General features: G+C 37.5%; 1 protein-coding gene across 1 annotated transcript; it reads right to left on the bottom strand.

The window, feature by feature from the left end:
• Positions 1 to 23613: 23613 nt before the first annotated feature.
• On the bottom strand, positions 23614 to 23796 carry LOC308415653 (embryonic testis differentiation protein-like; the record flags this gene model as incomplete). The annotated part of the gene is made up of 1 exon (XM_080910693.1): positions 23614 to 23796. One exon carries the CDS (start codon positions 23794 to 23796, stop codon positions 23614 to 23616), a length of 183 nt encoding a protein of 60 aa, XP_080766819.1.
• Positions 23797 to 24039: the final 243 nt, after the last annotated feature.

The raw sequence follows: 24039 nt of genomic DNA, 5'->3' as shown, positions 1-24039 counted from the left end.
GAACATTCTTCCACCTAGTAGTCTATGACCCCATTCATACCTTCATAATTACCAACATCATTTTGGATGTTACAAGTATTTCTGCAAGTATGGTGCCTATCTGAAGGACACAGATTCTTAATGCTCTTCTAAAACAATTCACAGATATTACTTTGGCAATGGTGGTTTCTTTTCAGTGTAGCTAATTTCTTAGTTCTGTTTACAAGCATCAGCTGCCCCAGAAATCCATATGCCAGCACCCTCATGGCCAGAAGGACTTCACCAACTCTTCCAGATTCCTCTGCTTACTACGTGTGGAAACTGCCCCCTTTCCACTATCATCTTGTACTTTCTGTTTTCTAAATCCTTCACTGCCTAATCTTGAATATACTGAAACTTTTTCTGTACTGTGGCCTTGAACTCAGAGAAGTGCATGCCTCTGTCTCCTGATTAGTGGGATTAGAGTCATGAACCACCACATTTGAATTTAAGCCATTGTTTACCTCTTCACAAAATCTTTAAACGTTCTCCACTGTAGTTCATTCAAGATATATTGATGTCAACACCCAAGAAAAGTCATTACAATGCATCCCTTGTCAATTTTACATATACTCCTAATCTTAAAACAAATACTCATATATGCTTATGTCAAAATTAAAATAACAACAGGTCATAGTAAAGCCTAACAAGATATAACTCTCCTTGGAACAACTGAATATGTAGAAACAACTATCTTAGCTGGGTGGCTTCTTGCTCAGAGGTCATTATTTCCTTAATTCTATTTACTATACTTAAGAATAGAATTTACCCCTATTTTATTTCCTGGAGCCCTTTTAATCTGTGAAACAAATAATTTGTATCTTTCCTTTTTAAATTTTCTAGGCTTTCCAAAATACTCGTCATAATATGAGACATACGGTAGAGTTTATAAAAGGCTTTACAGATACCTCCTTCCTAAATGCAACCAATCATAACGTCTTCACATTAGCATCAAGCAGACTTTTCAGATGGGGACAAAACCACATTATTCCCCCAATCATCATAAGAAAAAAATTACAGGCAATATAGTAAAATTGCTCTCTTCTAAAACATCTTAAGTCAGGCCCAGCTGACTTAGGTTAAATCAAGTGTTTCCCGTGTTTCTATTAAAATGACAAAATTAAGCCCCAACAAAGCACTGCACTCTATTCAAGTGTTCCAAATCCACATTCCCCCTTCTCCTCCAACAACAGCAGAAGAAGCAACAGCAACAGCAACAACAACTACAAGTGTGGTGTTGCCTAAGGACTACCACAGCTATATCCCAGTCCCTGGAAGCAACTTTTGCCATAGTTCAGAGATCCTATCTATTATGAACAAATCAGGAACATGATAGCTTCCATGCAGATAAAGCACAAGAGGAGTTCAGAGTTCATCATCTCCTTCAGAAGACAAATGATCTCTCCCCTATTTTCCCCACTTCTCTGTTATTCTCCCCTCTCATCTCTTATACCTCATTTTTCTCATTCTTACTCTTCTCCTCTAGTGAATTCTCATCCAAATTCCATGATCTGCCCTTCTCTGTCCTTCTGTACCTTCTGTGATTTCTATTCTCTTGCTTCCATGTATTTTCTGTCTCTTTCTTCCCCTTTCTACTTTCCTCCAATTACTTTTCACACTTCCTTCTCCATTGTATCCTCCCTCTTTTTGCTTTTCCCTATTTCTACTCTGCCCTGTACCTCATCTTCACTACTCTGTCCTCTTCTATACATGTACTCTTTCTCCCACCACACTCATCCTTCTCACCTCTGCTCTTTCATCTTTCTTCCTAAATCCTACCCCATGTTCCTTCTGTTCCCATTTCCCTCCTTGCTTTGTCCTGCCTGTTCTAACTTCTTCATTTTCATTTTTTTTTCTATTTCCTATTTTTGCCTCATTATTTCTTCCTCATACATTTTATGTCTTTAGTCATCTTCCCTAACCACTTGCTTTTGCCTTCTTCCCACTTTTTCTTTTGGTTTCCTAATTATTTCATCATCTTTTCCTATACCCTAACTTTATCTTTTCCTTCTAATGTTCCCATTCCTCGCTTTCCCATTACCTCCAGTTTTCTATTCTCTAGTTTGATCTTTCGTTTCCTCTAATTTCTCCACTTCCTTCTCCTCTCTCTTCTTCCATCTTCCCTTATATTTTTCCTCTATTCCCACCCATCTGTTCCTCCATTACCCCTCCAAACTTTTCTTCCTTCTCCTTCTATCATCAGTACACTTCCTAGTTCCTTTTACTTCCCATGTTCTTTCTTTTTCTTTTTATTCCCACCTCCTTCCTGAGTAATTCTTACCTATCTGTTCTTCCCACCTTTTCTTCTACACCCCTTTACTGAAAAAGCCTCTGAGGTGACATCAACATTTCCCCCCCTTATCTTTTTCCTCCATCCTCTTTCTTCCTTAGTTTGTCCCTATCCTCTATTCCTCCTTCTCTCTCCTCATCTATACATTATCTACTTTCTTCAATCACTTTCTGTTCTCTTTCTGCCTCTCTTTTCTCTTCTTCTATTACCTTCTCACTCTTTTTTCCTTTTTACTTCACCATCTTCTCTCCTATTGTATCCCCTCTCCTTTTCTTTCTGCCACTTTCTTCAATCACTTTCTGTTCTCTTTCTGCCTCTCTTTTCTCTTCTTCTCTTGCCTTCTCACTCTTTTTTCCTTTTAATTCACCATCTTCTCACCTATTGTATCCCCTCTCCTTTTCTTTCTGCCACTATATTACCCTGTCCTTTGTTCCTACTGTATCCAGCTGTCTCTTACTAACTCTTGTTTTCCCTTACAACCCTTCTTTCTCTTTCCCTCTTCTTACCCTTTCCCTCCCCTTAATTCTTCTCTTCTCTTCCATCTCCACTTTTATATCACAATAGATCCTCAGTTCTTCCCTCCACTTTAACTTTTAACCTTTCCTTGTTCCTCCCTCTTGGCTTTGCCTAATTTCCTCTATTCCTTCATCCATCAATTTTGCCATTTTCCTTTTTGACGAATTTACCTCCTCATCATTCCTCTTCTTTTTTCTTTTATTTTTCTCCTCCCCTCTCCTTTGCACATCTCTGTCCTTTTCTATTTCCCTACACTTCACACTTTCATCCTTCTCTTCTGTTTCTACTGCTCTAAGCTATTTCTTCTATTTTACATGTTTCTTTCTTTTCACTCTTTTTTTTTTTTTTTTTTTTTTTTGGTCCCACTAAAATACACTTCTCTTTATATTTTGTCATTCTCTGTCTACTTCTACTTATTATTCTCTTCCCTCCCCAGCATTCTTTCCTAGTCTATTCAAACACTACTTCCACTCTTTCTTCTTTATTTTTATTCCCCTTTCTTCCCCAATCATCTCTCCTGTTTTACATTTACCTTCTTTCCTTTTTCCCTCTTCTCTTCTCGCTTCATTCTTTCTCCTTTCCTCCTTTCCTACTCTTTTTTTTTCACCTTTTTTTCTTATTTTCTTTTCACTCTCCTTTCAGCTTTATTTAAATTCTCACTTCCCTTCTCTTATCTTTACATGCCTATTTTTTAATATTTCCATTTCAAGTTCACTCTTCTACATTTTCTTTTCACACATCACTTTCTTTTCTGCACTCCTTTTACTATATTGTACTTTCCTTTCCAACTGTCTTCCTCTTCTTCTGTCTTTTCTTACTTTCACATCATTTCTCCACTATTCCCCAATATTCAATCACCCCTTCATCATATTCCCTCTTGGTCCATCTTATATCTATACCCCTCTTTTGTACTTATTCTCACATGTCTTTACCTCCTTCTTCATCTTCGCACTTTTCTCCCCTCTTCTCTACTCTCCTCTACTCTCCGTCCACATTCCTTCCTCTCCTGCCTTCCTTGATCTTTTGTACTCTTTCTTTCTAGGTCCTAATCCTTCTGTTTGCTCTTCCCAATTTTCAGTGTTTTCTCACTTTTTGACTTCCCTTATTGTCCTCTTTTCTTCTGATCCTGTTTTGTGCCATGTTCCTGGTTTTCTCTTTCCTCATTTTCCTTTCCCCTTTTCCTTCTCTTACTACTTCCCTCAACCCTCCAATTTACATCACCATTTTTCTGATTCCTCCTTTTTCCTCATCCCACCTATTACACCCTCCATCCTCTTCTCTTTACAACCTTCTGTCTTTTTGCACATTTTCTCCTCCTTCTTCCTCTCTTTTGTTTCTTATTAACACTTTCCCAGCATTTTTTTCATCTTTCTTATCTACTCTGCTTAATGTTCTACATTGGTGGTTCTCATTTCCTACTTCTTTTCTTTTTCTTGTTGTAATTCTTCTCTTTGTCCTCCTCCTTATCTTTCATTTTTCTACTCCCTACCTTTCTTTCTTCGATTGTTTTCTATCTATTCACTTCCCTCTACTTTCTCCTTTGTCCTCTTCCCTCTCTTTATCATCTCCATCTGCCCCCTTCTTTCCTCTTTGCACATCTTTTTTTATGCAAACTCTCTCCCCGCAAACTCATTCCTCATATTCCCTTCTCTCTCTTCTCACTTCTTTTCTACTCCTTCTTCTACACTCCTCTTTCATCTTCCTTGATCTCCTTGCTTCCCCCTATTTCCTATTCTTCACTCTCCTTGATTCCCTTGTACTTTCTTCTCTTCTTTCCTTCATATTTCCCCTTTCCCTTCACCTATCCCCTCTCTTATTCTCTACTTCTTCACTCCACTTGATCACTCTTCATCACAGTTCTCCATCCTTTCCATCCTTCCTTCTCTTCATTCTACTCTCCTCTTCAATCTTCCCTTATTTTTCTTATCTTCTCAATTTTGTCCTCTCTAGTAGTGTCACACCTACTTTTCTCTCCTCCTCCACTTTGATACTTCCCCCTTTGCTCATTTCTCTCCAGCCTCTATTCCAACTTGGACCCCTCTCTTCTTTATCCTCATCCTTCAGCTTTTCTTTCCCCGGCTCCTTTTCTCTCTCTTTTTAGTCTTCCACCAGCACACCCCATTTCTCTTTTATTCTATTTTCTCAATGCTCATTCTGATTGTTTGAATCCTAATGGCCCAACTGAGTGTATTTTTAAGTGGTCTATTCATGCTCCATCAGGTATAGTTTTGTTGGAAGAAATGTGTCACAAGGGGGTGTGCTTTGAGGCTTCAAGTGCTCAATAGAGGTCTGATAACAGCCTTCTACTGCATGTCAATCCAGATGAAAATGCTTAAGAACCTCTTCAGCACCATATTTGCCTGTAGGATGCTAAACTAAGAACCATTAAAGTTCCAAGCATCTGATTTGAAAAAGCCAGTCACAACTAAATTTATTCATTATAATAGTTTTGGTAGAGTTCTCTTCACAGCAAGAAAAACTCCGAGAGAATTCTTTCTTTTTTCCTTTCCTTTCACTCTTTGTTCTATTCTTCCTTTCACTCCTCTTTCCTTTGTATTCTTTCTTCATCTTCCATACTCCTCTTCTTCAGTCATCTTCCCTTCTCTTGTTTCTTACCTGTACCATTTTCTCACCCTGCCCTTCTCTTCCTCCTTTTCTCATGCCATCTTCTCTTTTCTTACATCATTTGTTCCATTTTCTTACCTTTCATTCTCCTTCTTGAACCCTTTACCTCTACTCTTTCTCCCTGAATCCTGTCCCACCTTCTCTCCCCTTCTGATTCTTTCCTCAAATTCCAGGATCTTTTCTGCACATGCCCATCTTTCTTCCATCCTTCACCTATGTATCTCTGCAACTCTCTTATCATTCCACTTCCTCACATCTCCCTCATGTCTCCTTCATTTTTATTCCTACTACCATGTATTTTTCCTTCCTATTCTGTCATTCTTCCTTTTATATCCCCTTGCTTTCTTTATTGTATTCTCACTTTTATTTTTTATCCACTTTTATTTTGTACTTTACATATTTCTCCTTACACCTTCATTTTCTCACAAGCTTCCTCGATATTCTTGTTTTCTTCAACTTTCTCCCCACTCCCATTATCTTCCATCCTCTTTTGACTTCCTCTTTTCTTTTCTCAGTACATCCTCTTCCACATTGTGCCATTTAAAACATCCACACTCTTCTCTTTTTTTCTCTTTACATCATACATATTTTCTATTACCTTATGTACTTGCTTACCTCTCCATTCCTTGGCTACATAAGCTGGCCTATAGGCTTCATGGGCTACACAAATCTGTAGCCCAGGTAGTTGGGATCTCTGGGAATAATGAGGAACTCTAAATGGCATATATTATAAAATCCCACCCTATCTCTGCCTTGTTTTCAGGAGTATGGCATTTCACTATGGCAGTCAGTTGGCTTTTATAATGGGATGCAGTCAATATCTCTGTAAAAAGCCAATGAATGGAGCCATAATACTGAATCACTATGTTCCAGAGTGTTATGCATACACAATTACATATAAGACAACTAATAGAAGAAGCATGACATACAATGTAACCTGCCTTTCTTCCTGCATCTGAGATCCTAAAAGAAATATCAATACACTATCCTTTCTACTGCAAACCAAAATGGCCATGTCAAGAAACACAATGTTTCAAAAGCAGTTGAAAGGTAGTTTAATGACTGAAACATTAGTGTGGCTTGTTTTTTTTTTTTTTTTTACTTCCCATTAAGGCATTCATTTTGAGTAGACATAAGCATAAATTTTGTAATGGCCATTTAAATCTCAAAGGAACAATTTACTTTAGTTTCCAAAGACATTTTGAAAACTTCATATTGTTTTTCAGCTTCCCAGCTGCCTCTCAATCAAAGAGATCAAAATATTTTTGAAGGGCTTCTGGCATGGTGGAACCACCTTGATGTCCTGTTCTGGTGAGCTGTGAATGGCTTCAGGATTTCCCTTATCCATGACTGGTGTTATTCAATGTCCTCAAGGCAACAGAGAAAGCCTGAAAAAGCAGATGAAACCATATAATCAGCTCAACTCAGAGGCCTCTTTTTACTGCCTTCTCACTATTTTGTCATCTGTTACACAAACATAAATGCTACATACCAGAGACAAATAAAATTTCTTTGAGACACAATTTGATTGACAGTGTCTCACTTATCATAGTCCACATTATCATAATTCACATGACCATATCTTATATACCCAGACATATACATTGATTATGTTGATGTATGTTCTTAGTCTCTATTGTGTTATAGTAACATATTTCAATTCCTGTACCTATTTAAAAGATAGTGTGTGTGTGTGTGTGTGTGTGTTTGTGAGAGACAGAGAGAATGAGAGAGAGAGAGAGAATGAGACAGAGAGAGATAGGGAGAGACAAACAGACAGACATAGATAGAGTAAGAGAGATATCACAGAATAACCACAATATGAATTTCAGGGATTGAATTAAGTTAATTAATCTTTGCATTAATTGGTTGGGAAAATATTTGCCCTCAATTACTCCTTCTTTTTCTAAACAAAACCTTTATGCTACAATCTAAGTACTACACTTCTCTATAGAAAATCAGGGGGCACCTAACTCTTTCTCATTGCATCTTTTAAAGACAAAGTTAAATAAATATGTGTGCACAGGTTTAAAAAATATAAGGATGGAATTTCTAGGATTCTTCTGACTCATTCAGTTATTTAGGTTAGTTCAAACAGGAAGAATCACATTTAAAAGAGGACTTCCTTTTTCTCTAGTTTGTCAAGAGAGCTTTTCACTTTCATTCCCACTGCATTTACAGTTTCATTCTGTTTACAAGGATGACTGCCAAAACAAAGCCAATAACATCATATCAATATATTGGTTGATATAAAAAGGTGAAATGGATCCTTTGGATTTTATGTTAGAAAATATATCTGTTATTACTCAAGGGAGTATTGTAGAAATGAATTTATCGTCAGGAAATATAAAACCATATGAAAAATTTCAATTATGATCAGGAAATAATAGCAAAGGTGTAAAAATAAAACTTATTGGTAGTAAAAAAAAAACCACAATTGAGGAACATGGTAAGACTTCCTCTACATAGTATAGACACTGTCATGTTTTGTTCAATGTGAAAAGCACTATACTATATAAAGCACTTCTCACAATATTCTTCAAATTAATATACTGCAAATGTGTCCTCTGCCCTTTACTGTATGTACATGCTACTTGAATGCTTGCCTAATTCTTCAATATTAGGATATAACTAATTGTACAACACTACACATTTCTGTACAATCATGTCCTCTAACTAACCTTCTGTTTTATGATAATTATTTACATTTGTAAGATATTAAACTAATCCCATTTGTCTTCCATATATTAGTATACTTCTATAGATACTTGAAATGTTTTTCTTCTAATGCACAGAAATAAAAGTAATGATTATCAGTAATAGGGAATAGGTATCTACTTTGAAATGCTATGCTTGCTGACCAGATACCCAGACACTTTCCCACCAGTATCAGAGAACCTAGGGTACATGTCCTGGTAAAGTTTTGCTGTGATACCCAGAGCTCAGACAGTGCTTGTCAGTGCTTGTTTCAAAGGTTACTTTCCAGCATACAGTAAGGGCTGGGAATCTGTCAGAGATTATTATGATCTGCCTGGGAAAGGTAGTGTGCAAAGAAAAGCTTCAGAGGCAGATTTACACCTGGATCAGAGGTGAGCCTGAAACATAGGCCCAGGGAGGGCAAAACAGGTGGTGTCAGTGAGTGGAGAGTTCTGTGTTCACAGGTAAAGGGTCCTTTTTGACCCATATAAAGAGACAAGTTCTCAGCCAAAGTACTTAAGACTGGTGTGCAGAGGGTTGAGCTCCCAAAAAAAGCCTCAGAAATGCTCCCACAGCTGAGCTCACAAAGATAGAACTCAGTAACTGCCAACAGAACTCACTGCTTTCCCACAAAAAGCTGAACACCCAGAAGCATTATTCTTACTGAGCCTATGGGCCCTCAGTTGCACTGGAGAGACAGGCACCAGTCAGTGACTATAAGACTACATAATATCACAGATAACAAGATGGCAAGAGGATGTTGATAGAACTTATGCCATAGAAGCCAAGGCAATGTTGCAACATCAGAACCCAGCTCTCCTATCACAGCAAGAAGGAGATTACCAAACACTCTACATAAACAAGGCTCAGACTTGAAAACATACTTCAAGATGATGATAGAGATCTTAGAGAAGCACAAGAATAACTCCCTTAAACATCTACAAGACAACAAACATAAAAATAGAAGCTCTTGCATAGAAAAGAAAAAAAAAATCATTCAAAGAAAACCACATAGAGGAAAACACAAACAAACAGCAGAAGGGATAAAAATAAAAATGGAAATTATAATGAAAAATCAAATAGAGACAAACCTGGGGATAGTTAAATTAAAAAAAAAAAGAAAACCGAAGTTACAGCTGCAGGCATTACCAACAGACTATAAGTGATAGAAAAGAGAATCTTATTCTTCCTCTTCCCTTTCCATGTCTCACCTCTTCTTTATTTTTTTTTTCTTTTTATTCTTTTATTTTCTCCATTCAGATCTCACCTTTCCTCATTCTTATTTTCTCCCACTTTTTTGTCCTCCATACACTTCCCTTTTTATTCCTGCCCCCTCTCTAGCTCCCCATTCACTACTCCCTCTGTCTCCCTGCTCTGACCTCTTAAAGACAGCCTCCTCTTTTTATTACCACCTTTGACACTCTTTATTCATTCTTTTTCTATTTTTCCAATGACCATTTACGCTTTCTATATTCCCACATAATCACACTTACCTCTACTTCCTCCCCCCTTTCAAATGTATGTCCTCCTTATTTAATCTATTCTTTCCTATTCAATTTTTCTTCCTGCTACTGCATCTGCCCCTTTCTCTCCTGTTACACTTGCCCTCTAACTAATGTTTCAACTCCTTGTCCCGTTCCCTCCTTTCTCAACTTCCTTCTTATGCTCTCTCTCTCCTTCCATCTGCCCTTCTTCCACATCAAATGACATTCCTCTTGCCTCCTCTCCTTCACCCCTCACATTCCCTCTCATCCTCTCCCTTCTTTCTTCACATTCAAAACCCTGCCACTCTCCTCAATATTTTCTACTATTTTTGCTAGTTTTCTCTGTCCATGGTGTTGTTTTATTCTCTTCCCTCTGCCTCACTTTCTCTCCCATTTTCTTCCTCCCTTCTATTTCCACTTCTTTTCAAGCTTTCTTACCACTTAATTTCCTGATTTCTTACCTTTCTCTTCACTCATCTTGATGTCCCCCTCCTATTCCCTACTTCCTACAGTTCAATGTTTTGCACATCTTCTCCATCCTTTTCTCTTTTAGTCTGTATCCCCGAATCTCTTTCTGTTTCTTTCTTTGCTCCCTCTTTCCCTCCATACCCTCCGTCATCACTTCTTCATCCTATCTTCTTCACTCTTGTTTCCTCTTTGCCTGCTGACCCCTCCATTAGATCTTACCTCCAGAAATTTCAACTCTCATATCAATTCAAGTATTCCTTTAATCATTCAAGTTCGTTTACTTTGTTCCTTTCTTGTCCTCTGTCTTTTACCCTTATCTTTTATCTCTTCATTTGCCAAATGTCCTCTTTCCTCCTCTTCCACTATCTCCTATTTTTAGTCCCCTAATCCTTCACACCTCCTTTTTTTGCTCCTCCTTCCTCCCCTTTCTTCCCTTTCTTTCTGTTTCCTACTCTTCTGTCCTTCCACCTCAGACACCCTCTATATGCTTTGCTTCTTCTTCATTTTTCTGCCTGTTTTCCCCTTCTTCCTACTTCATCTTTGATCATGTTCCTTATTCTTAATTCATCCTCAGTCCTCTCTCCTCTCTTTATCTTCTTCCTTTTTGATCCAGATCCTCTTTTGTTTCCTACCCTTTGCCATGCTCCCAATTTCACTTCATTTTTTTGCTCTATCAACATCCTTCCTCCACTTTCCCTATTCTTCCAATTACCCTCTGTTTTTTCTTTCAAACATTACCACTTCTGTCCTTTTCCTCATTCTTTCTTCTCCACTTCCCCTTCTCTTCTCTCCTCACCCTTCCTCATATTTCCTTATTTTCCCTTACCTTCCCTTAAAGCTGCCATGTTCTTTCTGTATTCATCCAATTTCCACTTCCCTCAACTGTACCCTTGTCTCATCTCCGTTCAAACTCCTCTAATGACTTATTGAATCTTTTCTCATACTTTCAGCCTTTTTTCTTACCCCAATTATGCAGCCTGTTTCTTTTTTGTCTCATATTCCCTATGAACTTCTCTAATTTCCTGTTCTTCCCTTTACAACTTTCATTCCTCCTCTTCCTTTAAGACAACAGTCTTGCTTCTCTGTTTGCTTGTTTGTCTTTCATTTTTCTCCTTCCATCTGTAACCTATGCTAATTAAGTTTGCACACTACCATAATGACCTGATATCTCCTCTAAGGTTAGTTCAATCAGGAAAAATAACATTACAAACAGAACTTCCTATTCTTTGGATTGTCAAAAGAGTTTTCCTTTGCATTCCCAATGTATTTACAATTACATTCTATTCACTAGGATTACTGCCAAAACAAAGCCAATTACAGTATATTAATGTTTGATTGATATAAACCAGAAAATGGATCTTTTCAAATTTCATGTTTGCAAATTCATATGTGATTACTAAAGGGGATGTCATAGAAATGAAATTATACTCAGGAAAAGTAAAAACCAGATGATGAAATGTTCAATTATTACAAGTAAATAATAGAAAATGTATATATTTGAAACATATTGGTAGTAAAAAGCAACAAAAATTGGTGAACATGTTAAGCCTTCCTCAACATAGTATGGGCTCTTCCACTTTTTGATCAATGTGAAAAGCACTATATTACTTAAAGCACTGCTCACAATATTGTTCATATTAATATACAGCAAGTGTGTCCTCTATCCTTTAATGTATCACTCATAATACATTCTACCTGAATTCTTGCCATATTCTTCAATCTTACGATCTAACTAATTGTATAATACTACACATTGTTGTAAGATCATATTCTCTAACTTTCCTTCTGATTTATAAAATTTGTGCTCATTTCTAAGATATTAAACTGATCCCTTTTCTCTTATTTATATTAGTACACTCTTCTAGGTTCTTTATATGTTTTTCTTGTAATTCACAGAAATTAAAAATAAGGATTATGAGTAAGAGGGAATTGGGATCTATTTAGAAAGGTTGTGCTTGATGACCAGACACATAGGAGCTCTCCCAAACCATTCAGAAGAGACCCTGAGGCACAGGCCTAGTAAGGTGTTGTGTTCAGTACCAAGAGCTCAGAGTGTTTGTGTCAATGCTATGTGGCAAATGTTCCTTTCTAGCCCATAGTAAGTGCCGGGACTCTGAGAGAGATAACTGTGATCTGCCTGGGAAAGGCAGTGATTGAACATCAGCTTCAAAAGCAACTTCTTATTTCTTCTTACATCTAGACTATAAGTGAAACTGACACACAGGCCCTGGGAGGTCACACTGGGAGTTCTAAGTGAGTGGAGAGTCTGTGTTTACTAGAAAAAGGGTCCTTTTAGGCCTAGAGAAAGTGCCAGTAGTACTCAGGACTCGTGGGCAAAGGGCTGAGCTCCCAGAAGTCCTTAAAGAGCTCCCACACCTTAGCTCACAAAGGCAGAACTGAGTCACTTCCACCAGAATTCACGGCTTTCCCACAAGAATCCAAACAACAGACTCCATTTTCTTCCTGAGCCCATGGGACCTCACATACATGGGAGATATAGGCACTAGTCACTTACTACAAGACCACATATAATCACAGTAATGCAGCTGGTATCTTCTAGTTCCATCTTCCCTATGCTCTTTTCCATTTTCTTCTTCTTCACAACTCTAATTTTCTTCTTCTTTTAAGATAACATTCTTGGTTCCCTGTTTGCTTCTTTGTCCTCCATTACATTCCTTCCATGTTTAAACTACCCTAAGTAATTATTAGGTTATTTTAGGAATTAAAAATGAAAATTGAAACAAAAAAGAAAACACAAAAAAAGGCCATCTTAGAGATAGTCAGTTCAAAATGGGACATCAGGAGTTACAGATACAACATCACCAACAGACTAAAAGAGATGGAAGAGAGAATCTTATTCTTCCTCGTCCCTCCTCTCTCCACATTCCAATTCTCACCTCTTTTTTTCTATTTTATCTCTTTCATTCAGATATCCTCTTGCCTCATTCTACTTTTCTCCTCATTTTTTGGCCTCCATACACTTCCCTCTTTATTCATATCCCCTCTCTACCTCCCTGTCACTACTCAATCTAACTCACTGTTCAGACCTCTTCAAGACCTCCTCTAATACTCCCTCTTTTGCCACATTTGACAATCTATTTATTGTTTCTTCCCCTGTTCTCCAATCACCTTTTTCCCTTTTTCCTCTTCCCATATCACACTTTTCTACTTCCTCCCTCCTTTTCATCTGTATCTGCTCCTTATTTAATATATTCTCTCCTATTCAATTTTTCTTTCATCTAATGGATCTATGCCTTTCTTGCCTGTTATAACTTCTTCCAGTTAATTCTATTCTGTTTAAACTCCCTGTTTCTTCCCTCCTTTCTCCACTTCCTTCTTTCCCTCTAATTACCCTTCCATCTGCCCTTCTTCCATATCATCTGAAATTCCACTTTCCTCCCTTTCTTCACCACTCACATTCCCTCTCATCATCTCTTTTTTCCTTCACATTTAAATTCCTGACACTCTCCTCCTCAATTTTCCCTGCTCTTTTCACTTGTTTTTTGTGCTCTTTTATCCTCTACCTCTGCCTCAATTTCCCTTCCAATTCCTCTTCCTCATCATCTCTTCTATTTCCACTTATTTTAAGCTTTCTTAAGTTTTTTAATTTCCTACATTTCTATTTACTCATCTTGATGTCCCCTTCCTATTCCCTACTTCCTACTGTTCCATACTTCCCATATCTTTTCCATCTTATTTTTCAGTCTTTTTCACACCCTATCCTGTTCTGCTTCTATTTTTCATCCCTCTCTCCCTCTTTCTCCTCCCTCGTCACTTCTTTATCATATCCTCCTCACACAGTATTCTCTTTGCCTGCTCTTCCCTCCTTTAGATTTTATCCCTAGAAATTCATCCTTTCATATCATCTCGTTTCAAGTATTCCTTTTGTTTATCATTCCAATTCTTTTGTTTTTTTTTCTTTTCACAACATCTGTCTTTTACCCTTATTTTTAATCTCTTCATTTGCCATATGTCCTTGTTCCTCCTCTTCCATCATGTCCTATTTTTAGTATTCCCACTCTCCATAACTCCTTGCTTCTCCCTCATTTTTTCTTCTTACAGTCTGTTTTCTCTTTCTTCCTACCTTGTACTTTTATCACTTTCCTCATTCTTAATCCAATCTCAGTCCTCTCTCCTCTATTTATATTCTTCCTTTCTTTATCCAGATCCTCTATTGTTTCCTACCCTTTGCTATGCTCTCAATATTACTTCATTTTTCTCTACCAACTTACTTCCTCCACTTTCTAAGTCCTTTCAATCCACCCTCTCTTTTCTCTTTCATTCATTTCCTCTTCTGTATTCTTCCACTTTCTCTCTTCTCCCTCTTCTCTTTCCTCTTCACCCTTTGTCATATTCCCTTATCCTCCCCTTTCTTCCATTCCAGCTTCCATTCTCTTTCTGTATTCATCCAATGTCTACTCTACCGTTTTCTCATCTCCCTTCTAACCTCCTTTGCTGCCTTATCTACCTTTTTTCCATTCTCTTCAGCCTACTTCCTCTTACAACACTCATGAAGGCCTTATCTTCCTGTCTCATCTTCCTTATGCACTACTCTACTTTCCTGTTCTTCCCTCTACAACTCTCATTCCTCCTCCTCTTTTAAGAAAATAGTTTTGCTTCTTTGTTTGCCTCTGTGTCCTCCATTACTTTACTTCCATGTTTAAACTACCCTAATTAATTTTGCTCTCTACCATAAAGGGATATTTCCTCTGAGGTTTGTTCAAACAGGAGGATCACATTACAAACTGAACTTCCTATTCTCTGGATTGCCAGGAGAACCTTTCCTTTATATTTCCAGGGTATTTCCAGTTACATTCTATTTTTTAGGATGATTGCCAAAACAAAATCAACAATACTGTAGTAATGTTTTAGTTGATATAAATAGGCAAAATGGATAATTTCACTTTTATGTTTGCAAGTCCATATGTAATTACTCAATGGAATATACTAGAAATGAAATTATCCTCAGGAAACATAAAACCAGATGAAGTTCAATTATTGACAGGACATGATAGCAAAGGTTTATACTTGAAACATATTGGTAGTAAAAGTCAACAAAAATTGAATAACATGGTAAGCTTTACTCTACATAGTATAGGCAATGTCACTTTTTGTTCAATGTGAAAAGCACTATACTACATAAAGCACTGCTCATAGTTCTCTTCATCTTAATATACTGCATAGGTATCCTCCATTTTTTACTGTATCACTCATAATACATGCTACCTGAACACATGCCTAATCCTTCAATTTTAGCTTATAACTAATTATACAATACCACACTACACATTTCTGTAAGATCATGTTCCCTATGTGCCTTCTGTTTTACAATAATTGTTTACATTTCTAAAACATTAAACTAATCTCATTTCTCTTCCACATATTAGTAAATTTCTATAGGTACTTAATAAGTTTTTCTTGAATTGCACAGATATGAAAAAAAAAGGATTATGAGTAAGAGGGATTAGGGATCTGCCTGGGAAAGGTGGTGCTCATATATCAGCTTCACAGGTGCTTTTATGCCGGACCAGAGGTGAGCCTGACACAAAGGACTAGGGAGGGCACACTGGGAGTTCATAGTGAGTAGAGAGTTATGAGTAGTCTAGAAAAGAGTACTGTTTGCTGTAGAGATAGGGTCAGGTCCACGCCAGTATTACTCAGGATCAGTGGGGAGAGGTCTGAGCTCCCAGAACAGCTTCAGGAGAGCTCCCACAACTGAGCTCACAAAAACATTACTGAATAACTCCCACCAGAACTTACAGCTTTCCCAAAAAAGCAGAACACTCAGAAGCATGTTTCTTCCTGAGACCACAGTCCTTGACACACTTCCCACTTTTTCCTGCCCCATCTCCTCTTCCTAGTTATTTACTCAGGCTACCTCCCTGCTCCGACATCTTTAGGAATCCCTTCTCTCTTTATTTTAACCTTTACCCTCTTTCTATTTTTTCTTACACTTCTCCAGTCTCCTCTCTCTCATTCCCCTCTACCTCCATCACACTTCTGTTTAATTCCTTCTTCCTATTCACCTGTATTTCTCCTAAATGTATCTATTCTTTACTATTCACTTTTTTCCTTCTACCCCATCTACTGCTTTATCTCCTCTTAGCTCACCCCTATAATTAAGTTTTGAATCCTGTCTTGAACTCTATGTCTCTTCCCAGCTTTCCCCACTTCCTTCTTTCTATCTCACTCTCTTTCCATCTTCCCTTCTTTTCAAACATCTGACATCCTTCTTTTCTCCCCTTCTTCACCGCTCACATTCCCAGGAAAAGCCTCTTCTCTTCACATTCAAATTCCCTTCACTTTCCTTCTCAATTTTCCCTACTTGTTTCTCTATCCTCTGTGCTCTTTTCTCTTCTTCCCTTGGCCTCTCTTTCTTTCGTTTTTTATTTTTTAAACACCTTTATTCTAAAAAACAAAGATAAATGTACAAATTTTAGGGATTTTTGCATAAAAGTATACGAATACATTTTGGTCAATGTTTGGCTTTTTTTTTCAAAGGTTTGATAGTGTGCATTAAGGTCTTACTAGTTACAATGAGCACAAAGTACATGTAAAACAGGATGTAACCCAGAATTAGTCAACATTTTCTTGGTGTGTAAAGATTGAGCATAATGATTTTTTTTTCTTTTCTTTCTTTTCTTTTCTTTTTTCTTGAGCTTCACACAGTCTGTGAGTTGTTTCTGGAGTGTTCAGTGCTTTCTGGGGTTAGTATCCCATTATCAGTGACTGCATATTATATCTGTTCTTTTGTGACTGGGTTATCTCACTCAGGATGATATTCTCTAGAATATCCATTTTCTTAAGAATTTCGTTAAGTCATTGTTTCTCATAGCTGAGTAGTACTCCATTTTGTAAATGTACCACAATTTTTGTATCCATTCACCTTCTGAAGGACATCTGGGTTCTTTCCAACTCCTGGCTATTATAAATAGAGCTGCTATGAACATTGTGGTGCATATATCTTTGTTGTGTACTAAAGTGTCTCTGGGGTATATGCCCAGAAGTGGAATAGCTGGTTCTTCAGGTAGTATTATGTCCAATTTTCTGAGGTTTCGCCAGGTTGATTTCCAGAGTGGTTGTATTAGCTTGCAACCCCACAAACAGTGGAGAAGTGTTCCTCTTTCTCCACAAACTCGCCAGCATCTGTGTTCATCTGAGTTTTGGAACTTGTCCAACATGACTGGTGTGAGGTGGAATCTCAGGGTTGTTTTGATTTGCATTTCCCTGATGGCTAAGGATGTCAAGCACTTCCTCAGATATTTCTCAGCCATTCGATATTCCTCAACTGAGAACATTTTGTTTAGCTCTGTACCCCATTTTTTAATAGGGTTATTTGATTCTCTGGTGTCTAGATTTTTGAGTTCTTTGTATACCTTGGATATTAGGCCTCTATCTGATGTGGAGTTGGTAAAGATCTTTTCCCATTTTGTTGGCTGCCATTTTGTTTTCTTGACAATGTCCTTAGCCTTACATAAACTTTGCAATCTCATTAAGGTCCACTTGTTAATCTTTGACCTTAGAGCTTGAGCGAGTGGTGATTTGTTCATAAAATTTTCTCCTGTGCCTATGTGTTCCAAGATTTTCCCTACTTTCTCATCTAATAGTTTCAGTGTATCTGGTTTAATGTGGAGATCTTTGATCCACTTACACTTGAGCTTTGTACAAGGAGATAAGAAAGGGTCTATTTTCATTCTTTTGCATGCTGAGTGCCAGTTGGACCAGCACCATTTGTTGAATAGGCTGTCCTTTTTCCTTTGAATGTTTACGGCTCCTTTGTCAAAAATCAGGTGACCATATACATGAGGGCTCATTTCTGGATCTTCTATTTTAATCCATTGATCCACATTCTTATTTTTGTACCAGTATCATGCAGTTTTCAGCACAATTGTTTGTAATATTGCTTGAGGTCAGGGATAGTGTTTCCCACAGATGTTTTCTTGTTGTTGGGGATGGACTTCACTATTCTAGGTCTTTTGTTATTCCATATGAAATTGCACATTGATCTTTTCAATTACATGAAGAACTTGGTTGGAATTTTGATGGGGATTGCATTGAATCTGTAGATTGCTTTTGGTAGGATGGCCATTTTTAAAATGTTGATCTTTCCAATCCATGAGCATGGGAGATCTTTCCATTTTCTGAGATCATCCTCAAGTTCCTTCTTTAGAGGTTTGAAGTTCTTGTCATACAGGTCCTTCACTTCCTTAGTTAGAGTCACACCAAAATATTTCATAAATTTTGTGACGAATGTGAAGGGTACCTTTTCCCTAATTTCTTTGCCCACATGTTTGTCCTTTGAGTATAGGAAGGCTACTGATTTGTGTGAGTTAATTCTGTATCCAGCCACTTTGCTGAACTTGTTTATCAGGTGTAGGAGTTCTCTGGTGTAATTTTTGGCGTCACTTAAGTACACTATCATGTCATCGGCAAGGAGTGATGTTCTTATCTCTTCCTTTCTGATTTGGATCCTTTTGATCTCCTTTTGCAGTCTAATTGCTCCAGCCATGACTTCCAGTACTATGTTTAATAGGTAGGGGGAGAGTGGGCAGCCTTGTTAGGTCCCTGATTTTATCAGGATTGCTTCAAGATTCTCACTATTAAGTTTGATGTTGGCTGTTGGTTTGCTGTATATTGCCTTTATTATGTTTAAGTATGGATTTTGGATTCCTGTTCTTTCCAGGACTTTTAACATGAAGGGGTGTTGGATTTTGTCAAATGCTTTCTCAGCATCTAGTGAGATGACCATGTGATTTTGTTCTTTGAGTTTGTTTATATGGTGGAGTACATTGATGGATTTCCTTATATTAAACCTTCCCTGCATCCCAGGGATGAAGCCTACTTGTTCATGATGAATAATCATTTGATGTGTTCATGGATTCGGTTTGCAAGGATTTTGTTGAGTATTTTTGCATCAATGTTCATAAGTGAGATTGGTCTGTAGTTCTCTTTTCTTTACGGTCTTTGTGTGCTTTAGGTACAAGGGTTATTGTAGCCTCAAAAAATGAGTTAGGTATTATTCCATCTGATTCTATCTTTTGGAATAGTTTGCAGAGTATTGGTGTTATATCCCCAATAAATGTCTGATAAAATTCTGCATTGATCCTGTCTGGACCTGGGCTTTTTTTTGGTCGGGAAGCCTTTGAAGACTTCTTCTATTTCTTTAGGTGTTATAGGATTATTTAGATGGTTTACTTGGTCCTGATTTAACTTTAGGATCTTTTATGTGTCTAGGAATTCATCTATTTCCTCCAGATTTTCCAATTTTGTGGAGTATAAGTTTTTGTAGTAGGATCTGATGATTTCTTGAATTTCCTCAGTTTCAGTTGTTGTGTCACCACTTTCCTTTCTGATTTTGTTAATTTGGATACTCTCTTTTTGCCCTCTAGTTAGTCTGGCTAGGGGTTTATCAATCTTGTTGATTTTCTCAAAAAACCAACTCTTGGTTTTGTTGATTTTTTCAATGGTTCTTTTTGTTTCTTTTGGTCTATTTCTGCCCTAATTATGATTATTTCTTGCCGTCTACTCTTTTTGGGTGTATCTGCTTCCTTTTTTCTAGGGCTTTTAGCTGTGCTGTGTGGTTTCTGATGTAAGCTCTCTCCAGTTTCTTTTTGGAAGCACTTAGGGCTAAGAGTTTTCCTCTCAGTACTGCTTTCATTGTGTCCCACAGGATTGGGTATGTTGTGTTTTCATTTTTGTTGAATTCTAGAAAATCCTTAATTTCTTTCTTTATTTCTTATTTGACCCTGCTATTATTTAACAGAACATTATTTTGTTTCCATGTGTATGTGGGTTTTTGTTGTCTTTGCAGTTGTTAAAGACCAGCCATAGACCATGGTGATCTGAGAGGATGCATGGGAGTATTTCAATTATCTTATATCAATTGAGGCTCGATCTGTGTCCAGTTATGTGGTCAATTTTCAAGAAGGTGCCATGAGGTGGTGAGAAGAAGGTGTATTCTTTTACTTTAGGAAAAATGTTCTGAATATATCTATTAATTCTAGTTGGTTCAAAGTCTCTGCTAGTTTTTCAGTGTCCTTGTTCAGTTTCTGTTTCCATGATCTGTCCATTGGAGAGAGTGGGGTATTAAAGTCTCCCACTATTATTGTGTGGGGTAAAATGTAGTTTTTGAGTTTTAGTAGGGTTTCTTTTATGAATGTGGGTGCTTTTTTATTTGGAAGAGATATGTTAAGAATTGAGAGTTCCTCCTGACAGTTTTCTTTGGTAATGAGTAAAAAGTGTCCTTCTTTATCTTTTTTGATAACTTTTGGTTGGAAATTTACTTTATTCAATATTAGAATAACCTCTCCAGCTTGCTTCTTGGGGCTGTTTGCTTGGAAGTTTTTTTCCCACACTTTTAATCTGAGATAGTGTCTCTCTTTGTCTCTGAGATGAGTTTCCTGTATGCAGCAAAAGGCTGGATTTTGTTTATGTATCCAGTCTGATAGTCTATGTCTCTTTATTGGGGAGTTGAGTCGATTTATATTAATAGATATCAAGGAATAGTTGTTTGTGTTTCCTGCCATTATTGCTTTTGTGGGTTGAGTTGTGTCTGTGTCTTTTTAGTCTTTTAGTTTTCTTGTTTAGGAGTTTTCTTGTTTTTACTAGGCTGTATTTTCCCTCATTGTATTGGGTTTTCCACCTATAATTCATTGTGGTGCTGGGTTTGTGGTCAGATATTGTGCAAATTTTGTTTTGTCTTGAAATATCTTCATCTCTCCATCGATGGTGATTGATAGTTTTGCTGGGTATAGCAGCTTTGGCTGGCACTTGTGCTCTCTTAAGGAGTGCATGATGTCTGTCCAGGCTCTTCTAGCTTTCATAGTCTCTCTTGAGAAATCGGGTGTGATTCTGATTGGTCTGCCTTTATATGTTACTTGACCTTTTTCATTTACTGCTTTTAGTATTCTTTCTTTGCTTTGGGCACTTGGTGTTTTGACTATTATGTGTCGGGAGGTATTTCTTTTCTGGTCCAATCTATTTGGAGTTCTGAAGGCTTCTTTTATGTTTGTGGTCATCTCATTCTTGAGGGTAAGGAAGTTTTCTTCTACGATTTTGTTGAAGATATTTACTGTGCCTCTTAGTCAATATTCTTCTCCCTGTTCTATTCCTATTATCCTTAGGTTCGGTCTTCTCATTGTGTCTTGGATTTCCTGGATATTTTGGGTTAGGAGCTTTTTGTTTTTTGCATCTTCTATGGCGGTTTTGTCTATGTTTACAATATTGTCTTCTGCCCCCAAGTTTCTCTCTTCGATCTCTTGTAATCTATTGGAAATGCTTGCTTCTGTGACTCCTGATTTCTTTTTTGGGTGTTCTTCCTCTAGAGTTATCTCTTTTATTGTTTTCTTTATTGTGTCAATTTTTGTTTTAATTTCCCTCTTACATTCCTTCATTTCTTTGGTTCTGTTTTCCTCTAGTTCTTTGAGTTCTTTGAGTGTTTTTCTTGTTTCCTCTTTAAAAGCTTCTGAATCTTTTTGCTTTTCCTCCCGTTTTTGTTTAAGTGTCTCTATGAGCATCTTGAGGTATGATTTCTGGTCTGTGTCTTCTTTTCCTGGAGTGTTTGGCATTCCGATGTTTGCTGTTATGGGAGAGATGTGTTCTGGTGTTGCCAGGTTGTCTTGGTTTCCTTGGGATGTACTCTTTCTCTTTCGTCTTGCCATTTTGTTGTCAGTGATATGTTCTCGCCTTTCCCTTGTATCTATCTGGTCTGTGTCCCTGGTTCTCCACTGATCCAGATGGCAGATGGGCTGAGACTTTTTCTGCACCTCAGAGTCTCCAGGTAGGAACAGAAGTTCCAAAGTTGTGTTCCTGGTCCCTGGATCGGGCAGAGCAGGGGTGCGCTTTCTGTGCACACTCAGCAGAGATCTCTCTGCTCCCTGGCTGCCTCGATCTCTTACTCTCAAGTTTTTAAACCTTTAGTGCCTGCCGGACCGTGTGGCAGATGGGCTGTGCTCTGTTCTGTGCCCCTTTGACCTCTCTTTCAATCTCAATTCCTCTTCCTCCTCCTTTCTTTAATTTCCACTTCCTTCTCAAACCTTTTTACCTCTTAACTTTTGCATTTCCTACATTTCTGTTAACTCACCTTGATGTCCCCATCCTCTTCATTCTTTTCTACAGTTCTGTAGTTCTCACATCTTCTCCATCATCTATTAATCTTTAGGTCGGTATTCTTTTCTACTTTTGTCCTTCTCTCTTTCTTTCCCTTCACTTCCTTATCATATCTTTATTCCTGTTTTGTCTTGTCCTGTCCTGCCCTCTCTTAGATCTTACCTCCTTCTCTTTGTTCTCTCCTATCACCTCTTTAACAGTCTTCATTTTGTTTTTCTTTCTGCTTTTTTCCTTTTCCTTTTCACTTCAATTTTTTCTCATTTCCCTATTTCCTGTTCATCTCCTTTCTCTTCTTCTGTCTTTTAACCTTATCTATCATCTCTAACCCATTTACACCTGGACCAGAGTTGAGTCTGACACATAGGACCTGGGAGTGCACACTGGGGGTTCTCAGTGAGTAGACAGTTCTGTGCTCACTGGAAAAGGGTTCTTTTTGCCTAGAGAAAAAGTCATGTCCCTGGCAGTAACATTCAGGTTGTATGGGAAGAGGGCAGAGCACCCAGAACAGCCTCAGAAGATCTCCTACACATGAGCTTACAAAGGCATAAGTAAGACACTGCCATCAGAACTCAAAGCTTGCTGAAGAAAAAGCCAAACACTCAGAATCAATTTTCTTCCTGAGCCCAAGGGCCTGCAGATCTATAGGAGGAACAGACACCTGTCACTAACAAGACCACACATAATCACAGATATCAAGATGTCAAGAGGAAAGATAAATAACTTAGGCAATACAAACAAAGACATCTTGGCAACATTAGAATCAGCTCTGCTACCTAGCAAGTAGTAGATTACCAAACACTCTAGAGAAATGAGGCTCAACTATCAGAAACTATGACTTTATGAAATTCTAAAGAAAATGGATGCATCTAGAGAATCTCATCCTGAGTGAGATAACCAGTCACAAAAGAACAGACATAATATGCAGTCACTGATAATTGGATACTAACCGCAGGAACTATATATAATTCAAAAAAAAAAGAAAAAAATAAGAAAAGAAAAAAACCATTATGCTCAATTCTTACACAGCAAGAAAACTTTGATTAATTCCAGGTTACATCCTGTTTTACATGTACTCTATGCTCATTGTAACTATCAAGATCATAATGCACAGTACTAAACCTTTAAGAAAAAACATCATTGACAAAAATATATTTGAATACTTTTATGCAAAATGCTTAAAATTTGTACATTTATCTTTGTTTTTTAAAATAAATTTTTTAATAAAAATTTTAAAAAAGAAATGAAAAAAAAAAAAGAAACACAATGTACCAAAAGCAGTTGAAATGAAGAATAGTTTAATGACTGAAATATCAGTGTGGCTTGTTTTTTAATTATCATTAAGTCATTCATTTTGAGTGGACATAAACATGAATTTTGTAATTGCCATTTTAGTCTAGAGGGGGCACTTTACTTTAGTGTCCAAACCCATTCTGACAAATCCATATTGTTTTTGGGCTTCCCCAGCTGTCTCTCAATCAAATACATCAGAATATTGTTGGAGGGCTTCTGGTATTTTAACTTTTTTGCTGGAACTACTTCCATGTTCTGTTCTGGTGGCCTATGAACAGCTTCAGAATTTTCTTTATCCATGACTGGGATTATTCAATGGCCTCAAGGCAACAGAAAAATCCTGAGAAGGCAAATGAAACAAAATAATCAGTTCAGCCCAGAGGCCTCTTTTGACTGCCTTCTTAACTTTTTGTCTGTCAGTTTCTCAAACATAAATGCAACATGCCTGAAACAAATGAAATTGCTTTGAGACACAATCTAATTAGCAGTGTCCCACTTATCATAGTCCACATTACCATATTTCACATGACCATATTTCATATC

This window comes from Micromys minutus (genome assembly GCF_963924665.1).
Source record: "Micromys minutus genome assembly, chromosome: X".
In the NCBI taxonomy this organism is placed as follows: domain Eukaryota; kingdom Metazoa; phylum Chordata; class Mammalia; order Rodentia; family Muridae; genus Micromys; species Micromys minutus.
The sequence above is the reverse complement of the archived record's forward strand: the minus strand, read 5'-3'. Positions and strand labels throughout refer to the sequence as shown.